The sequence below is a fragment of the Lepidochelys kempii genome, chromosome 5, assembly GCF_965140285.1.
Source record: "Lepidochelys kempii isolate rLepKem1 chromosome 5, rLepKem1.hap1, whole genome shotgun sequence".
Classification (NCBI taxonomy): domain Eukaryota; kingdom Metazoa; phylum Chordata; order Testudines; family Cheloniidae; genus Lepidochelys; species Lepidochelys kempii.
In genome coordinates, this window is record NC_136384.1 from 50,512,554 (window position 1) to 50,539,682 (window position 27,129).

The 27,129-nt window shown below is 43.6% G+C and overlaps 1 protein-coding gene across 3 annotated transcripts in view; it reads left to right on the forward strand.

Annotated features, from left to right (window-relative positions):
* Positions 1-15,367, forward strand: part of MRPS27 (mitochondrial ribosomal protein S27) — a 65,690-nt gene extending 50,323 nt beyond the window's left edge. For all 3 annotated transcript variants that reach the window (XM_073344308.2, XM_073344310.2, XM_073344309.2), the window contains exons 8-11: positions 3,727-3,829; positions 5,748-5,890; positions 10,645-10,800; positions 14,983-15,367. In XM_073344308.2, the coding sequence (XP_073200409.1) occupies positions 3,727-3,829; positions 5,748-5,890; positions 10,645-10,800; positions 14,983-15,222 (642 nt within the window). In that variant the 3' untranslated portion in view covers positions 15,223-15,367. The remainder of the gene's footprint in view (positions 1-3,726; positions 3,830-5,747; positions 5,891-10,644; positions 10,801-14,982) is intronic.
* The last annotated feature ends 11,762 nt before the right edge of the window (positions 15,368-27,129 follow it).

Genomic DNA, 27,129 nt, shown 5'->3' on the forward strand with positions numbered 1-27,129 from the left:
TTTCTTTCTATCTGCAGGATTGACTAGTACTGGGCTCCAAGTCATTTGAAAATTTTTATAAATGCAAATAAAGAAAAGCTATAAAAAGATACATTTACAATTTATTAACTAAACAATGCAGTCTGGGAAGCACCACAGAAAGAGAATGTAAGTGTTACTCACAGGTAGGGATGTTCTTCAGTGGCAATGATGGCGGTAAGGGTCTAGTGCTGTGTAGTTTTTTCACGAGGATTTCTGACACCTGTTGGGTTCTGGAAATATTGGATTCAGTATACAATACTCAGGTATTTTTAACTAGCTTTGTCTCTTATCACTAAGGCTGCGAGTTTGTCACGGATTCCGTGACTTTCTGTGACTTCTGCAGTGGCTGGTGTGCCTGGCTCAGAGGCAGCTCAGGCAGCCCCTGTGCCAGTCGCACCAACAGCTGCTGGGGCAGTCTCGGGCCATTGCACCCCCCACATCCTCCCAGCAGCAGAGTTTGGATGTGGGAGGGGACAGGGGATTAGGGCATGGGATGGGGTGAGGCGGGCTCTGGGCAGCGCTTCCCTGGGGGTCTTCCCAAAAGCGGCGACGTCCCCCTCACTCAGCTCCTGGGCGGAGCACTTCTTCTTTAAGAAGAGTGCTTAAAGGCCCCATTTTTGTTACTTGAAACATATTCAGTAATATATTAAAAGAAACCACAGATGTCATAAGGTTTTAATCAATTGGCTAGTAATTTCATATATTTTTCATTGCTGATACCTGTTTGTTCAATTGCCCTATTCTCCTTTCTTCCCTTTCGTCTATAAAAGTCAGTCATTTGAGTTGTCTTTCCTGATTGCATAATCATGAATCTAGGGGAACAAAAATCCCATCCTCTATTTGGGTATATGCAAATCACCTACATACATCGCTTGCACTGTTACCATGACCACAAATGCTAGTCAACATGACAGAATCCATTGTGTGTTTGCTATGCATATTCAGACACCATCAGGTGATAGAATATACACACACAAATGCCATGTCTTGAAAATGTGCCCTTAAATACCTTGTTAATTCAGGATGCTGAATCCCTCTGCTATTGAAAGCCCATGTACTTCAGGAGTCTCTTGGCTCAATTTTTACTCCCCATGAGGATATTAATTTGTTTAATAGTTTTTCAAGGGTGAGGGGGATACACCAAGATACTGGAGTGCAATGCAATAAAACAGAGTTATTGAAGAGTTTAGGGCCCCTTCAATTCACTGTCTTTTACTTTCATTCTCTTTTGTGTTCATAGAAATAATAAAAATGAAGGGTTGGAAGGGACTTTGAGAGGTTATTTAGTCCAACCCCTTGTGTGTGGAGGCAGGACCATGTATGCCTAGACTGTCCCTGACAGGTGTTTGTCTAACCTGTACTTAAAAACCTTCAGTGATGGTTCTATAGCCTCCCTTGGAAGCTCATTTCAGTACTGAACCGTCCTTATTGTTAAAAAGGTTTTCCTAATATCTAACTTAAAACTCCCTTGCAGCAGATTAAGCCAATTACTTCTTGACTTGCCATGAAGAACAGTCAACCACTGTCCTTTTTATAACAGCCTTTAACATATTTGAAGACTGTTATCAGATCCTCTCCCTGCCCCCTCAATCTTCTTTTATCAATACTAAACATGCCTAGTCTTTCCTCACAGGCCAAGTTTTCTAAACCTTCTATCATTTTTTGTTGCTTTCCTCTGGACTTTCTCTAGTTTGTCCACATCTTTCCTAAAGTGAGGTGCCCAAAACTGGACATAGTAGTCCAGCTGAGGCCTCACCAGTGTTGTGTAGAGTGGGACAATTACCTCCTTTGCCTTAGACACAACACTCGCATTACTCAGAATTATATTTGTCTTTTTTGAAGCTGCATCAGGTTGTTGACCCACATTCAATTTGTGAGCCACTGTAACCCCCTAGATCCTATTCTGTAGTACTACTGTCTAGCCAGTTATTCCCAATTTTGTATTTGTGCATTTGATTTTTCCTTCCTACGTGAAGTACTTTACACTTACCTTTATTGAATTTCATCTTGCTGATTTCAGACCAAATCTCTAATTTATCGAGATCATTTTGAATTCTAATCTTATACTCCAATGTACTTGTAATCCCCCTCCGATTGGTGTCATCCACAAATTTTATTGACATATTCTCCTCTCCTTCATCCAAGCATTAAATGAAAAAATTGAATAGTACTGGACCCAGGACAGACCCCGCTGGGCCCCATTAAATATGGCCTCTCAGTTTGACAGCAAATCATTGATAACTAATTTTTCAACCAATTGTGCATCCACTTCGTAATAATTTCATCTAGATCATATTTACCTAGATTACTTATGAGACTGTCATGAGGGACTGTCAAAACTTTCACTAAAATCAAGATATATCACATCTTCTGCTTCACTCCCATCTACTAAACCCAGTAACCCTATCAAAGAAGGAAAGTAGGTTGGTTAGGCTTGATTGGTTCTTGACAAATACATGTTGGTTATTGCTTATCACCCTATTATATTCTAGGTCCTTACAAATTGATTGTTTAATAATTTGTTCCAGGATCAAAGGTAGGCTGAGTGGTCTATAATTTTTTGGGTCCTCTTTGTTCCTCTTTTTAAAGATAGGTACTGTGTTGGCTTTTTCCAGTCTTCTGCAACCTCACCAATCCTCCATGAGTTCTCAAAGATAATTGCTAATGGTACCAAGACTGCATCAGCTAGTTCCTTACCTACGCTAGGATAAATTTAATCAAGCCCTGCTGACTTGAATATATCTAACTTATCTAAATAATCTTTAACCTGTTCTTTTCCTGTTGTGGCTTGTGTTCCTTCCCCTTGTAAATATTAATTGTGTTAAGCATCCACTTACAATTAACTTTTTTTAGAGACAACTGAAGCAAATTGAAAGCAGTCTGTGGCTGACAACTGTTCATCCTCTTTCCCTTAATTCTTTAAGTCTGCTTCTTTGTTTTTGTTCTGCTGAAGGAGAATACTGTATGTTTCCCAAGGCCAAACTACTCGTGTGGTTTTAGTATACTTACTAATTTGGCCCCAGTCTCCTAGCCTCAGGGGTGGTCTGGATCTTTACAGACGCTCATACAGTGCTCCTTCCTAAGAGCAGAGCATGTCTCCAGTGAGTCCTAGGGCATTACTAACTAGACCAATTGTGTTGGTACGACGCATTTTGTTTGGTTTTGCCCTAATATTCCTTTCACAATTGTAGATGAGGCATTTCCTCTGCCCAATGATTTCCTACCCTGTTAGCATTCTCTTCACTGTGGTTGTAAGACTCATGCATTTTAATTTCTGGTCCCTTGGCCTGCTCCCACCCCCTTTTTTGCAGGGTGAGGGTGACTGCTTCCATGCATAGACCTGTGCAATTTTGTTTTCTGAATACTATGAATTTCAGAACACAGGGTCAGATCTTCAATTGGTAAATGAAGATAGCTCTGTTGATTTCAACAGAGTTATGCTTAATTATACCAATTAAGGATCTGGGCTACTGAATTTGTATTAATACTGTCTTCCAAGAAGTTACAAATCCTCTTAAATACAAGCTAAGACTGTAACTTTGAGTTTTTGGTAAGGGGTGATTTCCAGTATTGCTGACCTATTTAAGGATTTTTTACCTCCCCATGTTATATGATATAAGGCAAGCACATGCTATGTTTGACTGTAGCCATTGTAAATTAATGTTTTATACAAGAAAGACTTAATCTGTTTTGAATTATTTACAGTGGGAAGAGGAAAGAAATCTTGGAGCCTCTCTTCTGCTTACAGGCCTAAAACAGACAAACACTGTGGGTTTTAGCTCCCAGCTGTATGGCTATACATTCCTTGGTAAGTTTGTAAGTTCCTTACATACCAATATTTGTTTCCTGAACTGTACTAATTGATTTCAATAAAAATAGTCCTATTACATTATTTCTTTGGTATATTAAAATATCATCATTCACAGACAATAGAATTAGGCTTAAATATTGGGAAAGTTTTGATACAAATACAAACCAGATCTGAGTGATTTTCCATCCATCTTCAGCTTGCGTCAGTCAGGGTGGGGAGGTCACCAGGATGTGAACTAAGAATGGAGTTAACAGATTTAACTGTGAAAATTGTGCCTAAAATTGTCATCAGTTTCACACCTTCCCTTCCCTGTGGGCTTCCCCTTCAGGTTGCCCTGCTACAATGGAATAAGAGGAGGTATTCTTTTAGATGTTTACATTTCATTGGAACTTCAGTGTTTCCAAAGTGAGATAGTTGATATAGGAAGTGCATTTTTCGCAGCATACCAAGTATGCTGGATGTGTGTAAGTAGCACCAGGTGTGGTGTGTTAGGCAATGTTATTTAAATAAATAGCGTTCGATCTGAATTTTTTTGAAATTTCACATCTGTACTTCTTTTAACTTTCATAATTCCTGCGTTTCACAGAAGACTATAAAATGCATAGTGATTTTCTTCCCTCTCCACTGCAAAACTGCCATTTACCTCTGGGTAAACACCTATTTTAGCAGCAAGCTTTACATGATTGCTCCATCATTGTATCAGTTTATTTTAGAAATCTATCAAAGGTAATAAAAACTAGACATGTTTTGAAAATGTAACTTCAAAGTAAAATGTGTAATGGCAGAATAAGGATGTTGATTCTGATTTAACGTGACTGTAAGAAAAAATTGCACACTCAATCAAAAGGGAGATAAAAGTTGTAAGTAAATTTGAAAACAAGTTTTCCATGGGGCTGTTAGTTTACCATCCCTTCGAGATATTGTTACAGATAGATTTTTGCTGTTTGGTCGGCATTCAGATTTGTTATGCCATATAGATTGGCTGGGAAGTGGTTCTATTTAGAAAATGTACTTTACTGTTGTCTGTGAGGAATAGTCCTCATCCCATTACATTGACATTCAGTGGATCAAAAGCTATTTACTGCAATGTCACGTATTCTACAATCTTGCCAACACTAACAGAACAGACCTCTGCAAGAGTGAAAGATGTCCCTAGGCATAGCCTGACCTGGAGCACTTTAGCAATTTAAATTTAGCCATAGTCCAATAAGCTTTGTCTGTGCATTTGTTACAGTGCTTTTCCTAAATCATCCTCCTCCATGTAAGAAAAGTGTGTGTTTTAATTGCTTGCATTGTCAGAGCCATAATTTTAACTAAGTTAGACAATTAAAGGTTATATGAACTCCAGTAAGCGAGGTAAGGCTGGATCAAAAGGGTATAACAAAAATACACCATTAGTTACCACGGTGAGAGTCAAGAGCTTAGACTGGTTACTATTGTAAGTCAGCATTTACCAACATATAATCACACTGTGGAATGTTGATCTTCATTTCTCTATATGTAGAATAGATGTTTCATGTTTTATAATGTGTTAACTCTTGGTACATCGGCCAGATTTCTAGAGGTGCTGAGCACCTAATACATCAGTGAAAGTCATTGGGAGTTGTGGTGCTCAACATTCCCAGAAATGAGGCTTAACGAGTCAAGTTGGGCACCCAAATGAAGGCCTCTGCTGAAAAGTTTGGCCTAACAGCTGTCTTAGTTTCTCCAGCTGCAAGACAGATGTTAATCCTTACCTAGCTCACTAGGGTGCGGGAAGGCGAAATTAGTAAATGTTTGTAAGGCTCTGGAGCAAGTTATTATTTCCTTAGATACTACAAGAGTTACTTTCACGTTTTTAGTGCAGCCCTTTGTCATTCCTTATCTCAGGGCTCAAACAGTAAAGTATTAACTCTTAGATATTATTGTACAACAGGAAAAGTGGAGTTGCACAAAGGACTGCGAGCTGTGTACCATCAAATGCCACTGATGTGGACACCAGGATACCTGTGCAGAGCTTTGCAAGTGATGGACAATGTGGCCTTGCTCCCAGGGGATATAAAGCTCTGCAAAGAAGCTGTAAGTGTAAAAGACAGTTTAGCATGGAATAGTTGTGCACAGTATAATGGCCTTGAGGGTCACACACAGCCCATGGAATCCTGAAGTATGACCCATGGACTCCCTGTCTTGGTAACTACAAAGTGGGGCCAAAGCTGACGCTCTGCAGGTTTCTGATGCATCTTTGACAGCAAGCAATGTCTGTTCAGTGGTGCTCAGCCTTTCCAGCCTGAGAGCCAGACATATTACAAGGTCATGAGGCCACAGTCAGTACTTAGGGACAGATTCTCTGCTCTGGAGCCAAGCCATCTGCTGAGGATTCCCCTGGTGTGAGAGAGTCCACAATGGGCACAAAGCCAGCAGAGCCTACTCCTGTGCCTCCCTTCTCACAGCCCACAGCTCAGGGGACTGGAAAGCGGAAATGGGTTGGAGTGCGCTGCATTCAGTGTATTCCCAATGGACTCGAAAGGACCATTGGCAGCTGGTGAAAATCTGAGCAGCCTGGGCGGGGGCATGGAATCAGGGAATCCTTAGCTAGTTGTTGGTTTTCAGCTTAATTTTTTTATACCCTCCCCTGGATGTCTGGTGGGGGGTGGGGTGGTAACTTCCCTTTGCTAGGAGTTCCTCTAGGCTCAGGCAGAGCCAGCCAAGCTCCAGTTCTCCCCAGTGCTCTCACAGCCTGACGGGGGAACTGGAGATGACAACCAGAGCACCTCTTTACCTGCCCCTGCCATGTAGCAGGTGGCCAACTGGGGAGTTGCTGAGCAGCTTCTCAAAACACCCCACAGGCCCACCACACAGCAGTTTCTAGGGCTGCAGAGGAAGCAGTGAGGAGGTGGGACTCAGTTTGAGGCTATTTTTGGAAATTATAGGGTGCAGCTTGAGGGATGCATTTCCAATTCCTAATTAAATACTTAATTTTCTTCTGAAATGTGAAATACTATTTAAAGACACAACTCAGAGCCCCAAGGACCACAGATGGCCCCTTGGCCACAGTTTGGACACCAGTGATCTGAGTCATTAAGGAATATAAAAATCCTAACAAACCCCACAAAGCACCAGTTATTGCGGTGTGTGCATTTGGTTTTGATTTTCAAGCCTTAAGGATGAAGCCTTGTAGGTCCTGGCAAGTCTGTTTGTTTAGATTTATAATCACACAGTAAATAAGCACCCATTCAGCCTGCTTTGGGCAATGACAACATGGCCTTTGGTGCCACAACCCTGAAACCAACTTTTGTCTCTGTTTATAGAAATTCAGATTTGATCTAGTCCCTTCTAAATTTGTGTTTCTTTTATCTGCATATGAAATAACAATCATGGCCTGATCTGGCAGACCCCTCTTTGTGCAAATTTTAATGAATGAACTATCAGGGTGATTATAAAAATTTTCAAGAGCACATAAGTGACTTAGAACATGTCTACACTGCACTGTAGGTCCAGAGTTCAAACTCAGGCTCAAGCCTAACCCTCCTTCTGTCTACACAGAAATCACACTAACCCAGGATTCCACAAGCCTGAGTCAAGCTGGGATCCAGAGTTCAAGCCCTATTGCTTTGCAGTGTAGATGCAGCTCCCCTGGATTCGTGTTGAGGGAGTCCATCAAAAGTATCCCACAAGCCAACTGTGTGTCCTCTGGACAGTCAATCTCAGTGGACAGTCAAATTTTCCCATACTACACTACTAACAAAGAGCTAGAACAACTTCATTTTGGGAGGGTGTTAGGAAGTCTGGGAGGCTGAACTCAGGCCTGAATAATGTAGATGCTGGACCCAGGGTTCAGCAATTCCTAACCTGGGATTACATATGAGTGTAGCTGCTCAAGTCCTAGGTTAACAAACCAAGAGTCTGTTAATTGGAGTTCTATTAACCCTGGGTTTACATTGCAGGATAGACACACCCTTAGGTACTTTTGAAACTTCTACACCGAAGAGTTTTATCAAGTCTAAATTGCACCTTTTTTTGGTCAGACTGTAACAGAAATTAAAGTTGGTGCTGATTTTTAACCAGTCACAATCAGAGACACTCGTCTGTAGACTCATGACTAGTATCCTCAAGGGCTGAACTAGTAGAATCCAAGAGGTATATGTAGTCAGCACCAAGAAACTTCATTTCTGCTGAGGAGTAATTCTGCTCTCAGTTACCAGTGACTTATCTCCAAATCATTATCATAAACATGACACAAAACAGCAAAATATTGGGCCATATTCAAACCCAACTGAGCTATGCTGACTTACATCAGCGGAGGATCTGGCCATCTCCGTTTAAAGGCTCATTTTAAGAGCTAGCTTCTTTTAGATATTTGTAATCATTATCTCTGAGTGAATGTAGCATTCATGAGAGAGAGAAACTAATAGCATTGACCAGATGAGACACTGGGGCTAGTCCTGCTGCTGTTGAAATCAGCAGCAAATCTTGAAGCGAGTCCACTGGAAGCTGGATCAAGTGCTATAAAACCTTCTTTCCCACAGTGCCCTGGGGCTCCCTTGAATGAGACTGTCAGATATGCAGAATTATATTAATTGTGGGGTGGTTTGGGGATATCAGTAAATAGGGGCCATATCAAAACCACTAAATTCACCCACACTTCTGTGACCCCAGTTAGCACAGTTGTTTGAGAGATCCTCTAAACCATTCCACAACCCAGTCCCATGCATTTTTAGTGTGTGCAGGTATTTCTGGTTGGAGTTGTTTTGTTATCTAAAGAGAAACTTCAAAATAACCATCTCAATAGTATGACTTAATGAGTAAGTCATAAGCTACTGGTTCTATACTGTGGTCTGCTTTTACAAACTCTAGAGTGGTCTAGAAAGCTATTTAATTTCCTACTAAGGTTTAAAGCTTCCATTAATCTTTGACTAGCAAGGCCTTTGTTTCCCTGCTGAGCTTATTCTTCTAAGAACTCAGTGTCCTTTTTGTTATCATTATAAATACTGGTTTCAGAGTAACAGCCGTGTTAGTCTGTATTCGCAAAAAGAAAAGGAGGACTTGTGGCACCTTAGAGACTAACCAATTTATTAGAGCATAAGCTTTCGTGAGCTACAGCTCACTTCTTCAGATGCATATCGTGGAAACTGCAGCAGGCTTTATATATACACAGAGAATATGAAACAATACCTATTCCCACCCCACTGTCCTGCTGGTAATAGCTTATCTAAAGTGATTTCCAGCACAAATCCAGGTTTTCTCACCCTCCACCCCCCCACACAAATTCACTCTCCTGCTGGTGATAGCCCATCCAAAGTGATAACTCTTTACACAATGTGCATGACAATTAAGCTGGGCTATTTCCTGCATAAATCCAGGTTCTCACATCCCCCCCACCCCCATACACACACAAACTCACTCTCCTGCTGGTAATAGCTCATCCAAACTGACCACTCTTCAAGTTAAAATCCAAGTTAAACCAGAACATCTGGGGGGGGGGGGGGGTAGGAAAAAACAAGAGGAAACAGGCTACCTTGTTAAATAAATACTGTAACTATTATTTGACTGCTGCTGTGCACAAAAAAGATACACATGCTCTTAACAAATCTCTGGATACTCTGAGGAATTCCATAAATGAGAGTACACATATTTCTAAGCATGCTTTTTTGTTCTTGCCACTTATCTCATCTTGTTGTTTCATTATTGGTAGTTTCAAGCTGGTTTATGGTCCCATTAGATTACCGTCTCAAGAAACAGCAACTGAGAAATGTTCTATTTCAAATAAGCTTGATGTTGGTTCATTAAGTGTTATACAAATGCAGACAGTAGGAAAATAATTTTTAAAAATAAACAAACTGCAGGCATCAAGATCACTTTTGCTCTGTGGAAAGTATCAGAGGCTTAGAATGTTCAGTGGTTATTTATAGATCCACTTCATCCTAGTGGCATGCCTGCAGAATCAGGATTCTCAGTAGGATAACAGCTCCTTGCATTTGTAACAGTTGAACCTGAAAAAAATTCAGACTAGACAGAACTTTAACTTGTTACAAAAACCTGAAATTTTCCCCAAATACCACAACAGCATCAAGATAGCAGTACCATCCTTTGCATTGATCGTACATACAAAAATTGTTTATAGAGTTAGTTCATTAACCTAATGCATTCCTTTTGGTTCTGCTACAATTAGGTTATGAGACAGGGTAGTTCTCTCAGAGAGCCAAAGTACATCTAGCTGAAAGCAATCAGAAGAGAACCAGGAGCTCGCATAAATTAAAACCAAGTCTGTACCGTGGATGCTACATGCCAATGTGTTTTCTTTCTGTTCCTCCTATTAAATTATCAAATTGCTGAATTAAAGATGTTTTTTCTGCCAGTTAAACAGATCATAAATTCCCAATGCACTTTAGCCAAAGATGAATTGAAATGTCCTGTGAAGATTCAATTACAGAAGCATTCCGAAATAGCTCCCAGTATATAAATGCTGTGGTATATTGTGTCTGTACTGTTTTCACCATGAAATATTTATAGCCAGAAATTAGAGTAGTGGCCGGGTGGGATTTTTCAGAAAGATCAAGCATTGGCCTAACTCTGCTCCTAATGAAGTCAGTGGTAGTTTTACCATCGACTTGAATGGGAACAGAGTTTCAACGCTTATGAAAATCCCAAACTTAACACTCCCAAACATATTAGACCGCATTAATTCTTGAAACAGTGAATCATGTTCCTTGTGGAATTGTTCAACTTATAGTACAGCCATCTCAAAATCAATGTTTATATTTAGAACACCTTCATGAAATGATGTTGGATTGTGTTTGCAAACTACATGGTAACAATTCTGATTTCTTGTTCAGATTGATATTCTGGAGACGATTTTGCAGTCTGTCCCTGAGGTAAAAACTGAGGGAGAACCATCAGAAGAAGTCAAGGTATCAGAACACAAGCCAAAGCAAATAGAATCTGAAGAAACAGAGCAGTCTAAACTGCCTGAGTACCTTACCCAATTTAAAGTAAGATTTTCTTTTTTACCGTTTTAACCAAGCTATAGTAGGTTTCCACTATGTACAGCAGCAAGTAAATGTTTTCCTTTTATGTTTTCCTTTTATGCTGATGGACTGATACCCCCACCTGCATCAGTAAAGCTAGCTGGCATTTTTAAAACTGACACTGAATTACATTTTTACTGCCCCAAACAGGAAATTGCCTTCAAAGAAACAAATGCTCAAGGCCACTTGTCTATTTTGTCTGTCTGCTGGGATTTTATCTTCTCTTTTCATAACGTCAGACTGATAAATCAAAATCCTGTTAGCTAAAATGGTGTGTCATTACAGATCCATTATTTGACCATATGTGGGCTCTTGCTTGTTAAAACAAATGCCGTTGGTCTGACATTGTCCAGGATTTGTTGCCAATTAGGTATGTTATCATTAGAAGCTATAACAGTCATATTTAACTTCAGTCTGGGAAGTTACATGCCCACCCCCTTTTTTGGTCTTTAAACTACTACTAATGTGCCCAGTATAAATTATTAGACCGGTGTGCACAAGGAAGATTCACATACACATATTAAGGCTGTGTGGATTTTTTTTTAATTTAAAGTGTATGAAATCATATGCAAACGTATTGCAGATTTGGGCTTCTGTCAGGTTACCCTCAGTCTGGCAATGTCTGGGCAAACCCTTGCCTTAACACTACTCACAGGTGGTAGAGTTTCTCCTTTTGCTCAAATGATATTGGCTTGTGTTTTTCCAGCTGAAAATGGTTAGCTCTGTTGTTCATACTGTTTGTATAGAGGTAGCTGATGACAATGGTGTCTCTGTGCTACGCTTTCATTCCATGTTTACTCCAAGAAATTACTAGGACTGTTTGTTTCATGCTTGGGTTTGCTCTGCCTGGCTTTTCCACACATGCTTTTGGATTCATTTCTGCGCTTTGTATTCAAAGGGGCTGTTTTTGGAAACAGCATAAATAATCCTTTGCAGACTGGCTAACAAGGAAGATGTTCGGCAGAGTGCCTCCTTAGAGGTGCTAATTGCCCCTCCATCTTTGCTAAAGAGACTGAGAGTAGAGGATACTCACCATCTTCCAGGATTAAGCCCTTAGAGCAGGGGTGGGCAAGCTCTTTAGCCTGAGGGCCACATCGGCTTTCCAAAATTGTATGGAGGGCCGGTTCGGGAAGGCTGTGCCTCCCCAAACAGCCAGGCATGGCCCTGCCCCCGACCCCTATCCAACCCCCCATTTCCCTGGCCCCTGATGTCCCACCTGGGTCTCCTGCCCCATCCACCACCCCCTACTCCCTGTCCTGTGACCGCCCCGGACCCTCCACCTCTGACTGTCCCCCACCACCCCATCCAACCCCTCCTCTCATTCCTGACTGCCCCATCCAACCACCCCTTCTCCCTGTCTCCTGACTGCCTCCGGAACCCCTGCCGCTGACTGCCCCCCACTGCTCCATCCAACCCCCCCTCTCCTTCCTGACTGCCCTCCAGGGACTCCTGCCCCCATTCAATCCCCCTGTTTCCCGCCCTCTGACTGCCCTGACCCCTACCCACACCCCCAGCCCCTGACCACCCCCTCGAACTTCCCTGCCCTCTATCCAACCCCCCCCCTGCTCCCTGCCCCGTTACCACGCTGCCTGGAGCCCTGGTGGCTGGCGGGGCTACAGCTCCACCACCATGCAGCACAGAGCACTGGGGCAGGCCGGGCTCTGCAGCTGCGCTGCCCCAGGAGCTCACCCCACCGCCCAGAGCATTGCACCGGCAGTGCAGTGAGCTGAGGTTGCGGGGGAGGGGAAATAGCAGGGGAAGGGCTGGGGGGTGAGCCTCCCGGGCCAGGAGCTCAGGGGCCGGGCAGGAGGGTCCCACGGGCCGGATGTGGCCCACAGTGCGTAGTTTGTCCACCTCTGTCTTAGAGTTATAATTTAGACTGTATCTGACATTGTCCTGTAATAATTACCTGTCCTCAGCTACCACACCAAGGCCTACAGTTCAGTACAACTTTCCTCTAGTAACTCTTTCCAGCTGTTTAAATGATCAGTGGGCAGGGCTTTCGTTACATAAAGGCTCTACAGACAGCTCATGCGAGGCACCAAGCAACACACAAACCATTCTGTCTAAAAGCAACGTTCCTTTTTGGACTGTCTGCATGTGGAGCCCAGGGGAATTGCTTTAAAAAAAACAAATCAATGATTTAGCTATTTACAAATGCCTTCTGGCATCTACAGTCTGTTATTTTCCTAAATGAGTTTCATTTCTGTATTAGAGTATTTCCGGACAGTCCAAGAGTTCAGTTGTTATAGGTGACGGAAGATCATCTAGTTCCTCATTCTTTTGCATTTCTTTTTGTTTAATGTCTTGACATGTGGGTGTCCCTCTCCTCATCTCTCTGTACTCCCCTCCTCCTGGTATGCAGTAGGAAAAGTTTTGGAGTGATTTTTAAACAAAAAAAGACTAATTTGGCAGCGTGAAAGTAGCTGTCAGGAATGCCATCCCCCACAACTAGATACATACTAACTCATCACATTTCTCACTGACATGCCAGTATGTTTATTAACAATATTTCAAACAAAATAGGAGAGCTGTATGTCCAGATATGAGCATGCATTTGCATGGTCTGGTGACTTCAAAGCAATTCTTGATCTTTTGTCACATCAGAGTTTTACAGAATCTGCTATCTCAACCATTTTAAAAAACTCCCATCGGTCCAGAGTATGTAGCGTTCAACCCCACTCCCCTCCCCCGCAGCGTCCATCAAGGGCGGGCAGTCTAAGAAGTGCAGAGGCTGCTAAAGGAACACTGTAGTCTTCTGGGCACTGCAGAGAGAGCTGAGCTCCATGGCAACTCTCCCTGCAAGAGATGAGGGGGGGAAAGATTTTGAGCAGACAAAGGAGAAGAAGGAATGTGGTCAGTGGGTCTGCGAAATATATAGAACACAGTACGGGTTGGGACATGGGCTTTAGCTTGCAACAGGAGCTCTAGCCCAGCTGTCCAGGTGCCCCACGTCTGCCTTCTTGTTTGGGAGTGAATTACACACAGACACTGCAAAGCCCCTATTCAGGCTTCGTGCAAGGGGCTATGGTAGAAACATAGCTGCACATTCTGAAGAGGAGACACTATTTCATGCATCTCCTAGTAGAGGTCAACTCTATGAAATAGATATTAGAATTTTATTTCGACCACCACAGTGTGAGAAAATGTGATCCTTTCAGAAGAGTGAGCAAAGGGTAAATAACTGCTTTTTAAGCTGCTTGATGCCATGTCATCTTCCTCCACCAGGAAGAACCCCTCCCCCTATTCTCTGGAAGGTTGCACTGACAATGGCATTTTACTACCTTAATGATGCAATATCATCCTATACCGTAAGCTTCCAGAAAGCCACAAATGGCCTTGTTGAATGATCTAAGTCTTGAAGCACTTAAGCAAATTAATATTTGTGTGCTTCATCAGGGTACTCCACAAGAAATACTGCACAGTCAATATATAACAAAGCTCAGAAGAAAAATACTGCGTGGCTTCCTGACCAAGCTCTGCTGTTAACGACACTGGTGTAACCCAGCATAGATTCCGTCTCTGAATAAACAGCGCTAAAGCAAGAACTATTGCAAAGTCTGTGTAAGCATAGCTGAGCTTCAGATCACAGTAGTTGGAAAACGTCTGTAATGGCATTCAATAGTTCGCAATGGCTGCAAGGACTCATGGGAGCTATTTAGTATGACATTACTAGGAGACTATTTAAATGATTTGCATCTGTTGAAAGGGATTCTAATAGAGGCAATCCAAGGCAAATCCTTATATATCTGTGGCTTAAAAATACCAGTGAGGTGTTTAGTTTACATTTGTCTTAGTTGGCTGGTCATCTATCATTTGATACATAAGAGTTTTATTTATGGTGTTTCTCTTTAGTTTTGTGAGTTCAGTCAACTCCAGCACTTAACTGAATTAAAAATTGATTGTCTCAGCTTGGTTATTGCCAAATGAAAACTAATTTAGATGTTGTGTATTTGGGAAGGATGGCAAAAATGGACAGTTACTGCAGTGAAATCACTTTGCCAAGATAAATGTATAAGTTAAATTATCCCCTAAGAATGGCACAGCCAACAGTTAAATAAAAACAGCCATTTTTTTCAGGCCAGGAAATAATGTGGACATTTTGGGACTGACTGGATTTTTTTTTAAAACCCTTTTTTATGACAGGATCTGTATTCAAAACTGCATTCGCTTGGCAAGGTTGAATCTGAAAGCCTGTTGACCCTGACCACCCAACTTACCAAGGAAAAGCTGCCGGCATGTGAAGTGGAAGACATTGCAAAATATGAGCAGAAGCTAAAAGAATGGGAGCGGGAGCAAGCACTTCTGATGGAGAGAGAAAAAGAGATGAGAGAGAAGGCTAAGCAGGAGCAAGCAGCTAGGGAATTCGCTAAAGCATCTGTTTAATATTGCAACTCAGAGACTGCTGTTATGCTACATATTCTTCTGGTAATAAACTTAAGCACATGTCATTATTAATACTGCAATGCAACCTTGCTGTAAATGTGACATTTGTGGTATGCAAATTAAACTAACTGATCGTTTCCATCCATTTTGCCTGTTTCCTGGAGTATATGTGCAGTTTAAAAATTATGATCCTGCCTAGAATGAACTCTCCTTACAGGGGGTAGAAGGAGAATGAGTATGTGAGGCGGGTGTGGGGGGCTCATGGCAAAGGCAGAAACACAGTGAAGCAAAAAGGAGCTTGTCATTTGTATAGGGCTTTGACACTGGAGCAAGTTTGAAAAAAATAAAATAAAATCCAAAACACTTATGGCTTGTCCAATCTTTTCTCCCCTGTGCTTTGTTTTTGTTAAGAGCATGTGGATCATCTCCAGGAGAGAAAGGAAAACCTGTGGCTACTTTAAACCTGAGAACCATCAGGATTAATATTTTAATCACCCAGCAACTCCTGTTTGGAAAAATTGGGCCACTAAATATAGACTTAGTAGCCTAACTTGAGGCACCTTTTTTTTGCAGATCTTAGCCTCTATGTTTACTATTTGTACAGGTACTATAAATAAATTGTTAGCCCCCTCCAGCTTCACTAGCCCCCCTCTGCCCCACCACCAAGATCAGTGAAAAGGCACTTCCAACCACACCAGGAAAGGTGCCAGGGAGTACCTCATGCTGTGTGCCCGCTTCCCCTCAGTTTCTGGGCACCACTGCCCCCTTTTTAGTCGCAGTTCTTCCCTGGCCTCAGCTGCTCCTCACACACTGGTGCCAGTCTTTGAGTGGGTTAATAAGCAGATAGTGGGGCATGTTGTGAGCATAGAGCAGAAAAAGATTAGGGCCGAGGGAATCATGGCAGATAGGGACTCTCCTAAGATAGGGCTGGGTCAGGACTCTTGTCTACTTATGCTCCCCTCACTGTAGTAGCTGAGCACCTACTGCCAGAGAACCTCCTTCCTTCGTGGCAGGGCAGGAGTTGCCCCTTTAGAAATAGGGAATCCCAGGTGAGGGGGGGTGTCGGGGCTTGGTAGAACACAACAATCTACCATAGCATTTACAGCTGACTATTTTTTAACAGTGTTTGAGAAGTATCTTCTGCTTTAGCCTGCAGTTGTCTATTGTTGTGGACATAAAACTCCTGTCGTGAAGTCAGCATGATTGAGAATCTAAAAAACATGCTTCAGATGTCTGTGCAGTGAAATTTTAAATGCGCAGAGGGTTCTAAGTAAGGTGTATATTGAAAATTAAACTCTTTCCATTCCCAGTGCATCGGCCCTGGCTTCTCTCTCAGTTTCAATAAGATCGTAATAAGGTCACTCACCTAGTCTTGGCATCAAGTTGCAGAGCCACACCTCCATTTCCCCTCACTGAAGACAATCTTTCCCAAGTTGGTAGATGATCTGGAGTTTTGCCCCATGGCCAAACCAATGAGTCTTTCTTGTCCCAGGCAAGATAAAAACCAAACAGTCCCTCACTCTCCTGGGCTGAGTCCTTTTCCTTAGTTAGCAGATTGACACTAGTTTGTGTCCCTCCTTGGGACAAGTCTTTCTTCCTGGCTGCAGGAAAGCAAAGGAGCCAGGGAGCCTTCTCCCAACCCCTTCTGGAAGCTCCAGACTGAGACTCCTTAAGAGCAGTGGCACAGACCAGGCCTCAGGCCTGCACCGCCACACCCATTTCAGACCAAACAGTCCTGCTCCCCACAGGTTTTAATCTTCATAAAAAAAACCCCAACCCTTCACTCCTCAGCACAGGGCCCACTGCCCCTTGGGTCTGGGGCTCGCAAATAGTCCCTTATCCCTGGACTTCTTCCACAGCCTCTTGGTAGACAGCTACATTTACCACCCACACTAGCTCAACCACCTCCCCTTCCTTGAGCTGCTTTCCCGGCCCCTTGACTGTGCTAGCCATCCCTCTAGGCCTAGGCTCTGCCCTATACCGCTGTGAGAAGACACAATGTCCCCATGGTTTGAGCCCTAGGCAGCTGTTATAGTCCTGCCATCTCATGACTGTCATGTGACCAGCACCACCCCCCCCTAGGCACTATAACAGCAGGATAGAGGCCATGCTCAAGGCCATGTTACTGCTGAGCTGGGTCACAAGGGATGCTGCCAGACGTCTCCCTGGTTCTCCAGCTACTACTGCCTGCCCACTGGCAGTACATGGGGCCTGCCATGCTTAGGGTTGCCAACTTTCTAATCGCACAAAACCAAACACCCTGGCCACCCCCCACCCTGCCCTTTTTCTGAGGCTCCTGCTCACGCCATCTCCCCTCGCTCTGTTGGGCACTTGCCCACACCCTCACTCCCATGCTCATTTTCACTGGGCTGGGGCAGGAGGTTGGGGTACGGGAGGGGGTGAGAGCGCTGGCTGTGGGTGCGGGCTCTGGGGTGGGGCTAGAAATGAGGGGTTCAGGGAGTGGGAGCCCTGAGTTCAGGTGGGTGAGGGATTTGGGGTGCAGGAAGGGACTCCAGGCTGGGAGGTGGAGCTGAGGGGTTTGGCATGTGGCTCCAGGCTGAGGCAGAGGGTTGGAGTGTGGTAGCGGGTATGGGCTCTGGGCTGGGGGGGGTGTGGGCTCCAGGATGGGGGCCAGAAATGAGGTGTTCAGGATGTGGGAGGGGGCTCCGGGCTGGGGCAGGGATGTGGGCGGGGTTTTCGGGTGTGGGCTCCAGGTGGCATTTACCTCGGGGGCTCCCCTGAAGCTACATGTCCTTCAGCTCCTAGGTGGGAGCTCTGCATGCTGCCTCTGCCCACAGGTGCTGCCCCCGCAGCTCCATTGGCCGTGGTTCCTGGCCAATGGAAGCTGCAGAGCCGGCGCTTGGGGTGGGGGCAGCGCGCTGAGATCCTCTGGCTGCACCTCCGCCTAGGAGCCAAGGGACACGTCGCCACTTCTGGGGAGCTGCACAGACCCAGGTAGGGTGCTTGCCTGCCCCACCCACTGGACTTTTAACAGCCCGGTCAGCAATGCTGACCGGAGATGCCGGGGTCCCTTTTCAATCAGGCACTCCAGTTGATAACCAGCCACCTGGCAAGCCTTGCTGTGCTCCTTTCCTGCTTCAGTGCTGGCTCCTCTAGTCTCAGGTATGCTCCCTGTGACATTGCACCCCATAATGCTTTATAGAAATATGCTTATGAGTGTAAATATGACATAACTGGAATATGTTTTATGCTAGATATGCCATGTAACATTGCAAAGGTTGTGTTCTTCTGTATGTATTCATCCTATTCATATACATGTATTATTTTCATATCTGAAGTTATGAACATTGGCTTTATGCTTGTATGCTCTATGTTGCCCAATTTGGGCTGTTTTGGACTATGGTCCACAGTCCTGGAGCCATCACAGGGAATGATGCCCTATCTTCTATAATGAGGGAGCTCCCACTTGAGCACATTTGCCAACTGTAGTTGTGGCAGTAAGGCCTGGCGGAAGATGGTCCCTCGCAAAGGAAGGGCCAACACCATTTAGGGCTTTAGCAGTCATAACCAACCACTTAATCGCCATCTGGAGCCCCATGTTTCCACCAATCCGCACCCGTATATATCTCCTCCCAGTCCCACACTGACTCAACAACCCCCTCCTGCCAGCCACAATCGCCTCACCCAAGGAATCCCCCATGTTTCCCCCAATCTCTTCTGTTACCACCAAAACCCTGTATTGACATTCTAACAACCCCACTCACGTTTAGTCCCGCTCTCCCAACCCAGTGAGCCCATCAATCTCTCTCACACTAAGCAGCAACCAGCACCTGCCAACCCCACATGCCTCTAATCCCAGCAACCCCCTTGTCATCCTCAAATCAGTGTCACATCCATCTCTTCCCCAATCCCTCAGCAACCTCTCCTGCCAATTTTCAGTGCCCCCAACCCACAGACCCCCCCCATGTTTTTCCCCAAACCAGTGCCCCCCACATTTCCTCAACCCAACAAGCTCCCTTTATGCTCCCCCCCCACCTCCTATCGCCCTCAGTCTCTATCCCCAGCTCCCAAGGCCTTAACACTATCTCTAATGAACCACCTGCTCCATGAATTACAGCACAGAGAATCTAAAACTCAGAAGCTTTACGGCTAAAAGCTGCAGCCTGCCTAAATGTCTCATCCCTTCTCTTGGAAATAGCAATCAGTATCTGTTCTAGGAAATAAATATTTTTGACACATTCTACTATTTCACAAAGGATCCCCCGCTTCTGTCTATTTTCTCCCATCCCCCGTACAGTGGGCAAACTGTGAGGAGGAATAAAAAAAATTCAGAGATCTAAGGATAGTTACATTCAGAGGTCCGTTCAATGCAGCGTGAAGTGAGTCCTCTTGATGGATGGCTCAAGTTCCAGAGGTCCAATAACTGCCATTGTGTAACGCTGGCAAGGAAGATGAGTATCAGCAGCCACTTACTCTATTTGGCACTTGCTTCCCTAGGTTAAGATTTACTTCCTCCTACTCCTCGCTCATGTCCCATATGATAGATTTTGCAGTCAGTTTTTTAGCATCTGGATACGTAATCTCTAATAACATCAGCAGGAGTTTTGCCTGCTCAACAATGGCAAAATAAGATATTTTGGCCCAGGTTTTCAAATGGTCTCACCTCAGCCTTCATCTGTGTGTACAAACATTTGCATGCTCCATGTCTGATAATGACCATGTACCTGCAGCTGACAGCACCTACAAGTGGAATCTATGCAAGGGATAAAATGGGTTTTGTGTATGCAAATTTTACCAGCTACTCCTGCTTAAAAAGTGGGCCTGGTCAACTCAAGGCTGCTTTTTAAAAAATACAGCCCTGGGTGCACTTTATTAATATGAAGTTTGTTAATTTAATTAATTCAGCGCCTCTTCAGTTACAAATGGTCACATAGTGGTCACATTGTAGTTAGCTCTTCCCCAGTGATAAAATGAAGTTCTCAAGTTGACCACCTCATTTCAATGCTTCAAAAATCTCAGTGCTCCAGGCTGCCCCATTTGAATAACATTCTATAGAAGCTACTGCGAGTGGGTTAGAAGGCTGAAAACAATTTTTTAATGAAGCCAGACCTATGTCTTTCTTGGCAGTAATTGTAAATATATAGGTATAAGAACAGGTAAGTAATTGTAACTGCCGCTTATCTATTCAAGGGACACCATCATAGGACCTAATCACATCAGCCACACTATCAGAGGCTCGTTCACCTGCACATCTACCAATGTGATCTATGCCATCATGCCAGCAATGCCCCTCTGCCATGTACATTGGCCAAACCAGACAGTCTCTACACAAAAGAATAAATGGACACAAATCAGACGTCAAGAATGATAACATTCAAAAACCAGTCGGAGAACACATCAGCCTCCCTGGACACAGTTACAGACCTAGAAGTCCCAATTATTCAACAAAAAAACTTCAAAAACAGACGCCAACGAGAAACTGCAGAACTGGAATTAATTTGCTAACTGGACACCATTAAATTAGGCTTGAATAAAGACTGGGGAGTGGATGTGTCATTACACAAACTAAAAACAATTTCCCCATGCTAATTTTCCCCCTACTGTCACTCACACCTTCTTGTCAATTGTTTGAAATGGGCCATCCTGATTATCACTACAAAAGTTTTTTTTTCTCCTGCTGATAATAGTCCACCTTAATCAATTGGTCTCATTAAGAGGTGGTATGGCAACCCCAATTTTTTCATGTTCTGTGTTTTATATATATCTTCTACTGTATTTTCCACTGCATGCATCTGATGAAGTGGGCTTTAGCCCACGAAAGCTTATGCTCAAATACATTTGTTAGTCTCTAAGGTGCCACAAGTCCTCCTCGTTCTCTAGCAGTGCACACTCGCGTCCTGTTTTCTGTCTTAACTGCAGCTGCAAAATGAATTAGAGAGTTTTCTTCACATTTTCTCCCTTGCCACTATCTTTCTAAATCATGCTGGTTTAGCCTTCATTGTAAAGGCTTTAGAATAATTTTTGTACCCAATGACACAACATACAGATCAGCCAAAGACACTCAGTATAGAAAACATCACAATAGTATGAACTGTATTTGCATGCAAAGTCATTGAATCATGCATGCAAATAGGGGACCAGACAGCCTCAGTAGATGCTCCATGCACAATCACCTAATTCACAGGCAGAGTTGTGATAAGTTTGTGTACATGTATAGGTGTTTAATTGCACACACATGGTTACACAAGACTTGGCACCTTTCCTTTAAAAAAATAAAATAAAACTTAGTCCTTAGTGTATATCCGAATTAGTTTGGCTAGTGTACTTGGAAAATACCAGCATTCTTAGGGTTAAAGTTAGTTTTCTTTCATTTGAAACACAGAGCACTGATTCAAATTCATGGCAGACACCAAATACTTTAACTATTAGGTAAGCAAATCTGTAGCTCTCCCTGCCTTGTTTACTGACAGACCATTTTCACCCTAATACTAAAGGGCAATATCCATTATTCACAAGAGGAATATTATACATCGATTCCCTTGCAGCTCAGATAAATGTTGCTCAGCATCACTTCCAGCATCTTGGAACTTATTTACAGTAACACATAAACCTGTTAAAGTAAGATTAATATGTAAATGTGCATCTGGTGACCAGAAATGTATGCACTCAATACCCCACATAGAGAGTGGGGAATGATCCTCCTCTTAATCTGTAACTTAATGTGACAAAATACCCCACCCTTAACTCATACTCGTGGCTAGATCTTCACCACCTCTGCAGCCCCTTTGTGCCTTTCTGGCAGAACAAACGGGCCATAAAGCTGGCTTAACTAGCCAAAAGGACGATTTGCTTGGTGTCATACAGTCCCCAGTGTAGGGGAAGAGGAAATCAGAGCAAGAGGAAACATGGATGAAGTTTATCAGCCAGTGCAAACTAGAACAGGCCTGAAGCTGCTCTGACTTGTGGATGGATCCAAACTGAGCGCAGCTTGGCCAAATCCAAGGATCAGGGAACTATGTCCTTGAAAATAATCAAAACTGGTTCTGGAGGACCAAGGGGAAAAAGTGAGCTCCTGCACTGAGGACCCTTCATCGAGTATGCCCTGTGTAGTGCCCTGCCATGAAACCATGTAAGGGGAGTATCAATCGCAAAGGTAGGCAGGGCCCAAACCTTTCAGAGCTTTATGTGGTAAAAACAACGCATTATATATCACCTGGAAATCAACTGGTGTCCAGTGCAGATTATTTAGCACAGGTGTAATGTGATCTTAATAAGCAGCAGTCACCTTCTATACTAGCTGCGATTTCTGAATAGGCTTAAATTATGGTCCTATGTAGCACACACTGCAGTAATCCAACCTCATGGTGACAAAGGAGGGACAATTAGCAAGTTCTGTACCAGAAAGAAAATGCTGCTGCCTTCTACAACACAAGAAATGAAAAGCATTTTTGGCAACTGCTGCTACCTGGATGTCTGCTGGCAAGGGGATCCAAGGAGCTCCCTCCCTTCACCCAGGCTGTGAGCCTACATACAAACTGCGGGAACGTTCCCACGCTGTAAGGAGTTGATATCAACCCTGGTATAGTTACTAGTTTATGAACGGGAAACATCAGTTCAGTCTTATCTGGACCGATCTCAGCCAGGTAGCCGTCCTCAACACCTCACCTGTACCAAATGCTCAGCCAGTCTAGCTGGGTCAGAAGAGATGAAGATCTGGCCATATAAAACTGGGTGTCATCCAAAGACTAAAAGGAACTGCTGCTGATGCCGCCTCACTAACCACCCTAAAAGGCCCATATGCATGTTGACAAAATGGAACGAGAGAAGAAAACCCTGTAGATCCCCACAGGAGGGAGCACCCAGGGTGACAAGCCATTGCTCAATACTACTACTCGCTGGGATCTCTGAGAAAGAGAGAAACTGACTCTGTATATCCTGGCCAGGGCTTAAAGTCAGTCAACAACTCTTCATGGCCGATGGTAATGAAGGCAACCTGACAGACAGATCTAAAAGAATCCCTGTAGCTACCTGATCGTCAGCCATTGCCAGGATCATTAATTTGTACAACTGGCACCCAGGCCCAAAATCAAACTGGCTCTGGTTGAGGAGCCCCCAGAACTGCAGATGTTACCTGCACTGCTTTCCTGCAACCTTCTCAATAATGCTTCACCACCACAAACGGGTAATAACCAGCGAAGGTGATAGCAACAAGGTGAGAACTGGAGAAACTGTCAATGTCAAGAGAAGGGTTGTTGGGCAAGAATATAACAAGTGTTTCATAAAAGCAGCTGGCATCTTGTCTTTCTGAAGGGAGATACTAAGAATCAGCTCCAGCAATGGCCCGAGTGTGCCCGCACTTGCATTCATTAGCCACAATGGGCAGGTAGCTCACTTGCCGGTCGTAGCCTGTACGCCCATGCAGCACTTCAGCAAGCAAGCCTGGCCAAAAGTCCGGTGGAGAAGGCTCCATTTGCTCCCACCAAGTGTAGCTCTGCTCCCCCAGCTACAGCTAGTTTAATCTGCAACACAAACTAGCGCTAAGTTTCCTTTCCGTGAGAAACACTCAACTAACCCTGTCACCCGAGGCAGATTAAGATTTACTGGGGCCCTGGGCACAAAGAACATTTGCCCCCCCCACCTCCAGGGGCCCCCAAATTGGCTGGGACCCCTGTGCACAGAGCCTGGGGGCCTGTGAGTTAATCCGCCATTGCCTGTCACCAGCTGTGAACCTAAAGAGTTCCTCTAAGTCAACCATAGCAGATGCTACAATTGAGGTAAAGAAACAATGAGACTGTGGATCAGCCTTCTAAGGGAAACAATGGCAACCCCATCACTTGAGTAATTGAAACTTGGACTACAGAAAGCACTTTAGAATGCACAATAGGGAACAATCCTCTATGTCAGGAAGCGGGTCTAGATGATCAAAATTAGTCTTTGCCATTTTCCATTTCCGTCTAGTCATTGGTAAAAGACGTTTTCATTAGAACTTTAACTTTGCCAAATGTAATCTATTTTTAAACATGTGAACATGCCAGATGAAGCCTTCAGCAGCTGCTCCCTGCCTAGAGGCACAGCCTGTGGCTCTGCATACTTAGTTGACACACATCCATTGCACTTTTTGGGGTCCCACTGAACTCAGAGAGCTCTCTATTATTGCCTTTAGTAAATCAGTCAGTCTGGGCAGAGCAGACTTTATGTAGGCTGGGGAAGAAGTTAAAAGGAACCACAGTACAGAAATATTGGCCTCTCTCTCACTGAGCGCTCCGTGCTTCCTGAAGGGCTGAAGAGGTCTCTCTGAGGAGTCTCAGAGGTTTGCAGGGGAGCTGATCCATTAAACAAGATCCCCTCCCCTATGTTCTGGTCATTTACCGGCGCTTCTGAAATCACCAGTTTAAAGAGGAATCACGGAACTCTGGGCCCAGGTCATGGCAACTTAATACTTCTCAGTTTACAGTGAAGGGAACCCTTACTCTGAAGGTCAATCTAGTAATGGCAGTTTTATATGAAAAGTAGGAATGAGAGCTGGGCAAAGCCTACGTACATTTCCACCAGCGATTGTAGGAATATTGTCATGAATTCGCTTTGACTGTATTTGCCCCACTTGTGTGTGAATATTCTAGCAAAGGAGCTTACTGACAGGAATGGTCACGGGAAAGGCACATACTGAGAGCCATTGATCCCCTTGTACTCACACTGATCCTGCACCACTGAAGTCAATGAGAGGTTTGTCATTGACTTCAATGGGAACAAGATCACACCCCCTGAAGAGTAGCTTACTCTGTGAGTAGGCCCATTGGTTTCAGCGGGACTGTTTGAGTAGTAAGGTGCTACTGAATTTGTGTTAAAGTGACAAATCTAGCCCTAAGTGAATATTTGAGTAGATTTTCAGAAAGTGAATTTAAATGTATTTGTCACGAGCATTTACACAGGAAACCTGATTGTGAGCATTAACCTCCTCCACTGAGGAAAAAAAAAAAAACTACCTACCTCTGACGTAGCTGACACACAGCCTGAATTGGAATATTTGCAATAAATTGCCTGTGTGTGAGCTACAGAGCAAAAATTATTCACAGAAAATAGCCCAGTGAATAATTTCAAATAGGGAATAAAGAGAATTGCACAATCTGCTCATGGCTAATCTGCATACAGAAAATTATACACCATTCCAGTAATTACAAATTATTCATACAGCTCCAATAGGTACAGTATATTTATAATAGCCACTTTGAAAATTGTTATAAAAATATAAACTCTAGTTCAATATTTAATTTTTAAAAAATCCTGCTTTAACTTACAGCATCCCTCCTCCCTGCCGGCAACAATAGGTTTCTATACATTTCTGAACATCAAAACAAAATTTAGCTTTCAGATTGGCTTGTTTATTCAGCTTCTTGTCAAGTGTCTGCCTTAAGTTGAATTTGGAATGGAACCATTGAGACCAGTTCATCGCTAATACAACTAGTGAGTACTTGGAACCGTAAACTCCTGTTGGAAATCCTGACTTGTAGGTGCATGAGGTTAATATTAAGTATTTAGGAGGGCTGCTTCAGTTTACCTTCAGCTGTTTAAGTCATAAGTAGCACAGCTGGGTTGAGATAATACCAAATTGATTGGGGCCGAGTTGTGATCAGTTTATGAATCTAAACAGGTATATATATATAGAGAGAGAGAGAGAGAGAGAGCGAGACATAAAAACAGCACATACATCGTTAGGTATTTACAGTGAGCTATTGGGATTATTAGTTCCATCTGTTTCATGTATCCTTTCTGCATATTTTATGAATACAGGTGATGGATTGGGCTGTAATCTGCTCAAGCATTGCTCCTCAGTGCAAGCTAGGTGTAAGCGAGCATGATTTGCATGACCCTTCGGCCAGCCAAAGTTCCTAGCAGACACACGAGCACACTCTGACTCTGTGTGTATCAGTGTGTCATCTGGTGATTGTTAAGGTTTTAAAGAAGCAGCTGCCTTGAGGTATTAACCTTTGAAAACTATTTGCACACCAATGAGGAATCAAGACCAAGCAAACCAATGAGCCACTTTTCTGGATTGTTGATATAGTTGTGTGTTATTTATCGGTTCAAGAGCACATCTTCTTAATATTTAAAAAAGAGAAATACTTAAAATGCTGAAGCCAAGGTCTGTTCAGATCTTACGAGATGCCTAGTGCTCTGCATTCCCATTGCAGTCAAAAGTTTCCAGTGAACCAAGGCAAGTTGAGGGCGTTCAGCTTTTTCTTAGCAGATATTCAGCAACTTTTTGTTTTGAGAAAAATGTGTATATCAAAATGGAGGCAGATGTTTAGGGTAGAGGTTAGGGGCTGCTTTTCACTAAGGAAGCCATACTCCAGGGGAGTTGGAGTTAGGAATTTGAGGGCAGAATATGGCCAAAGATCATCACCATGAAGGAAGACTATGGAAGCTACTCATGTAGTAAAATACAGTATAACTGCCTGCTGAGCTGCAGAATAGCTTTGCTGAGATGCAGAAGAGGGGCTAGGTGGGACTATGATTCTCACCAATAACAAAATGTCTCCCTTTCTGTGGCAGTATTTCTCAAAGGGGCAGACTGGAAGAGGCTTTGCCCCATTAAGGGAGGCTCAAGCAGTCCTGGGCCACATCAAAAATATTTTCCTTAGGACTAGAAAAAACTAGAATCCAGTATTGTATATACTACTGAGTTTTACCCACTCCTTAACCGTTTGCTGAGCTAAAGCAGAAAGACAACAAAATAACCAGGCTTGCCGCTGAATCTTTAAAATATGCTTCCCATGCTGTTTCGAGGCAGGCCTCATTGTATAGCTTTGCCTTGTTTCTTTCCATGTTTGTGCATCAGCAGCCAGGCTGTTATCAGCAGGCTCCTGCGTGGCATAGCGCTTGAATTTAGCTCTTTTCGGGAGTGTGTATGGTGTGGTAACAGAATGAAAACAGGCCCCTTATCCCTAT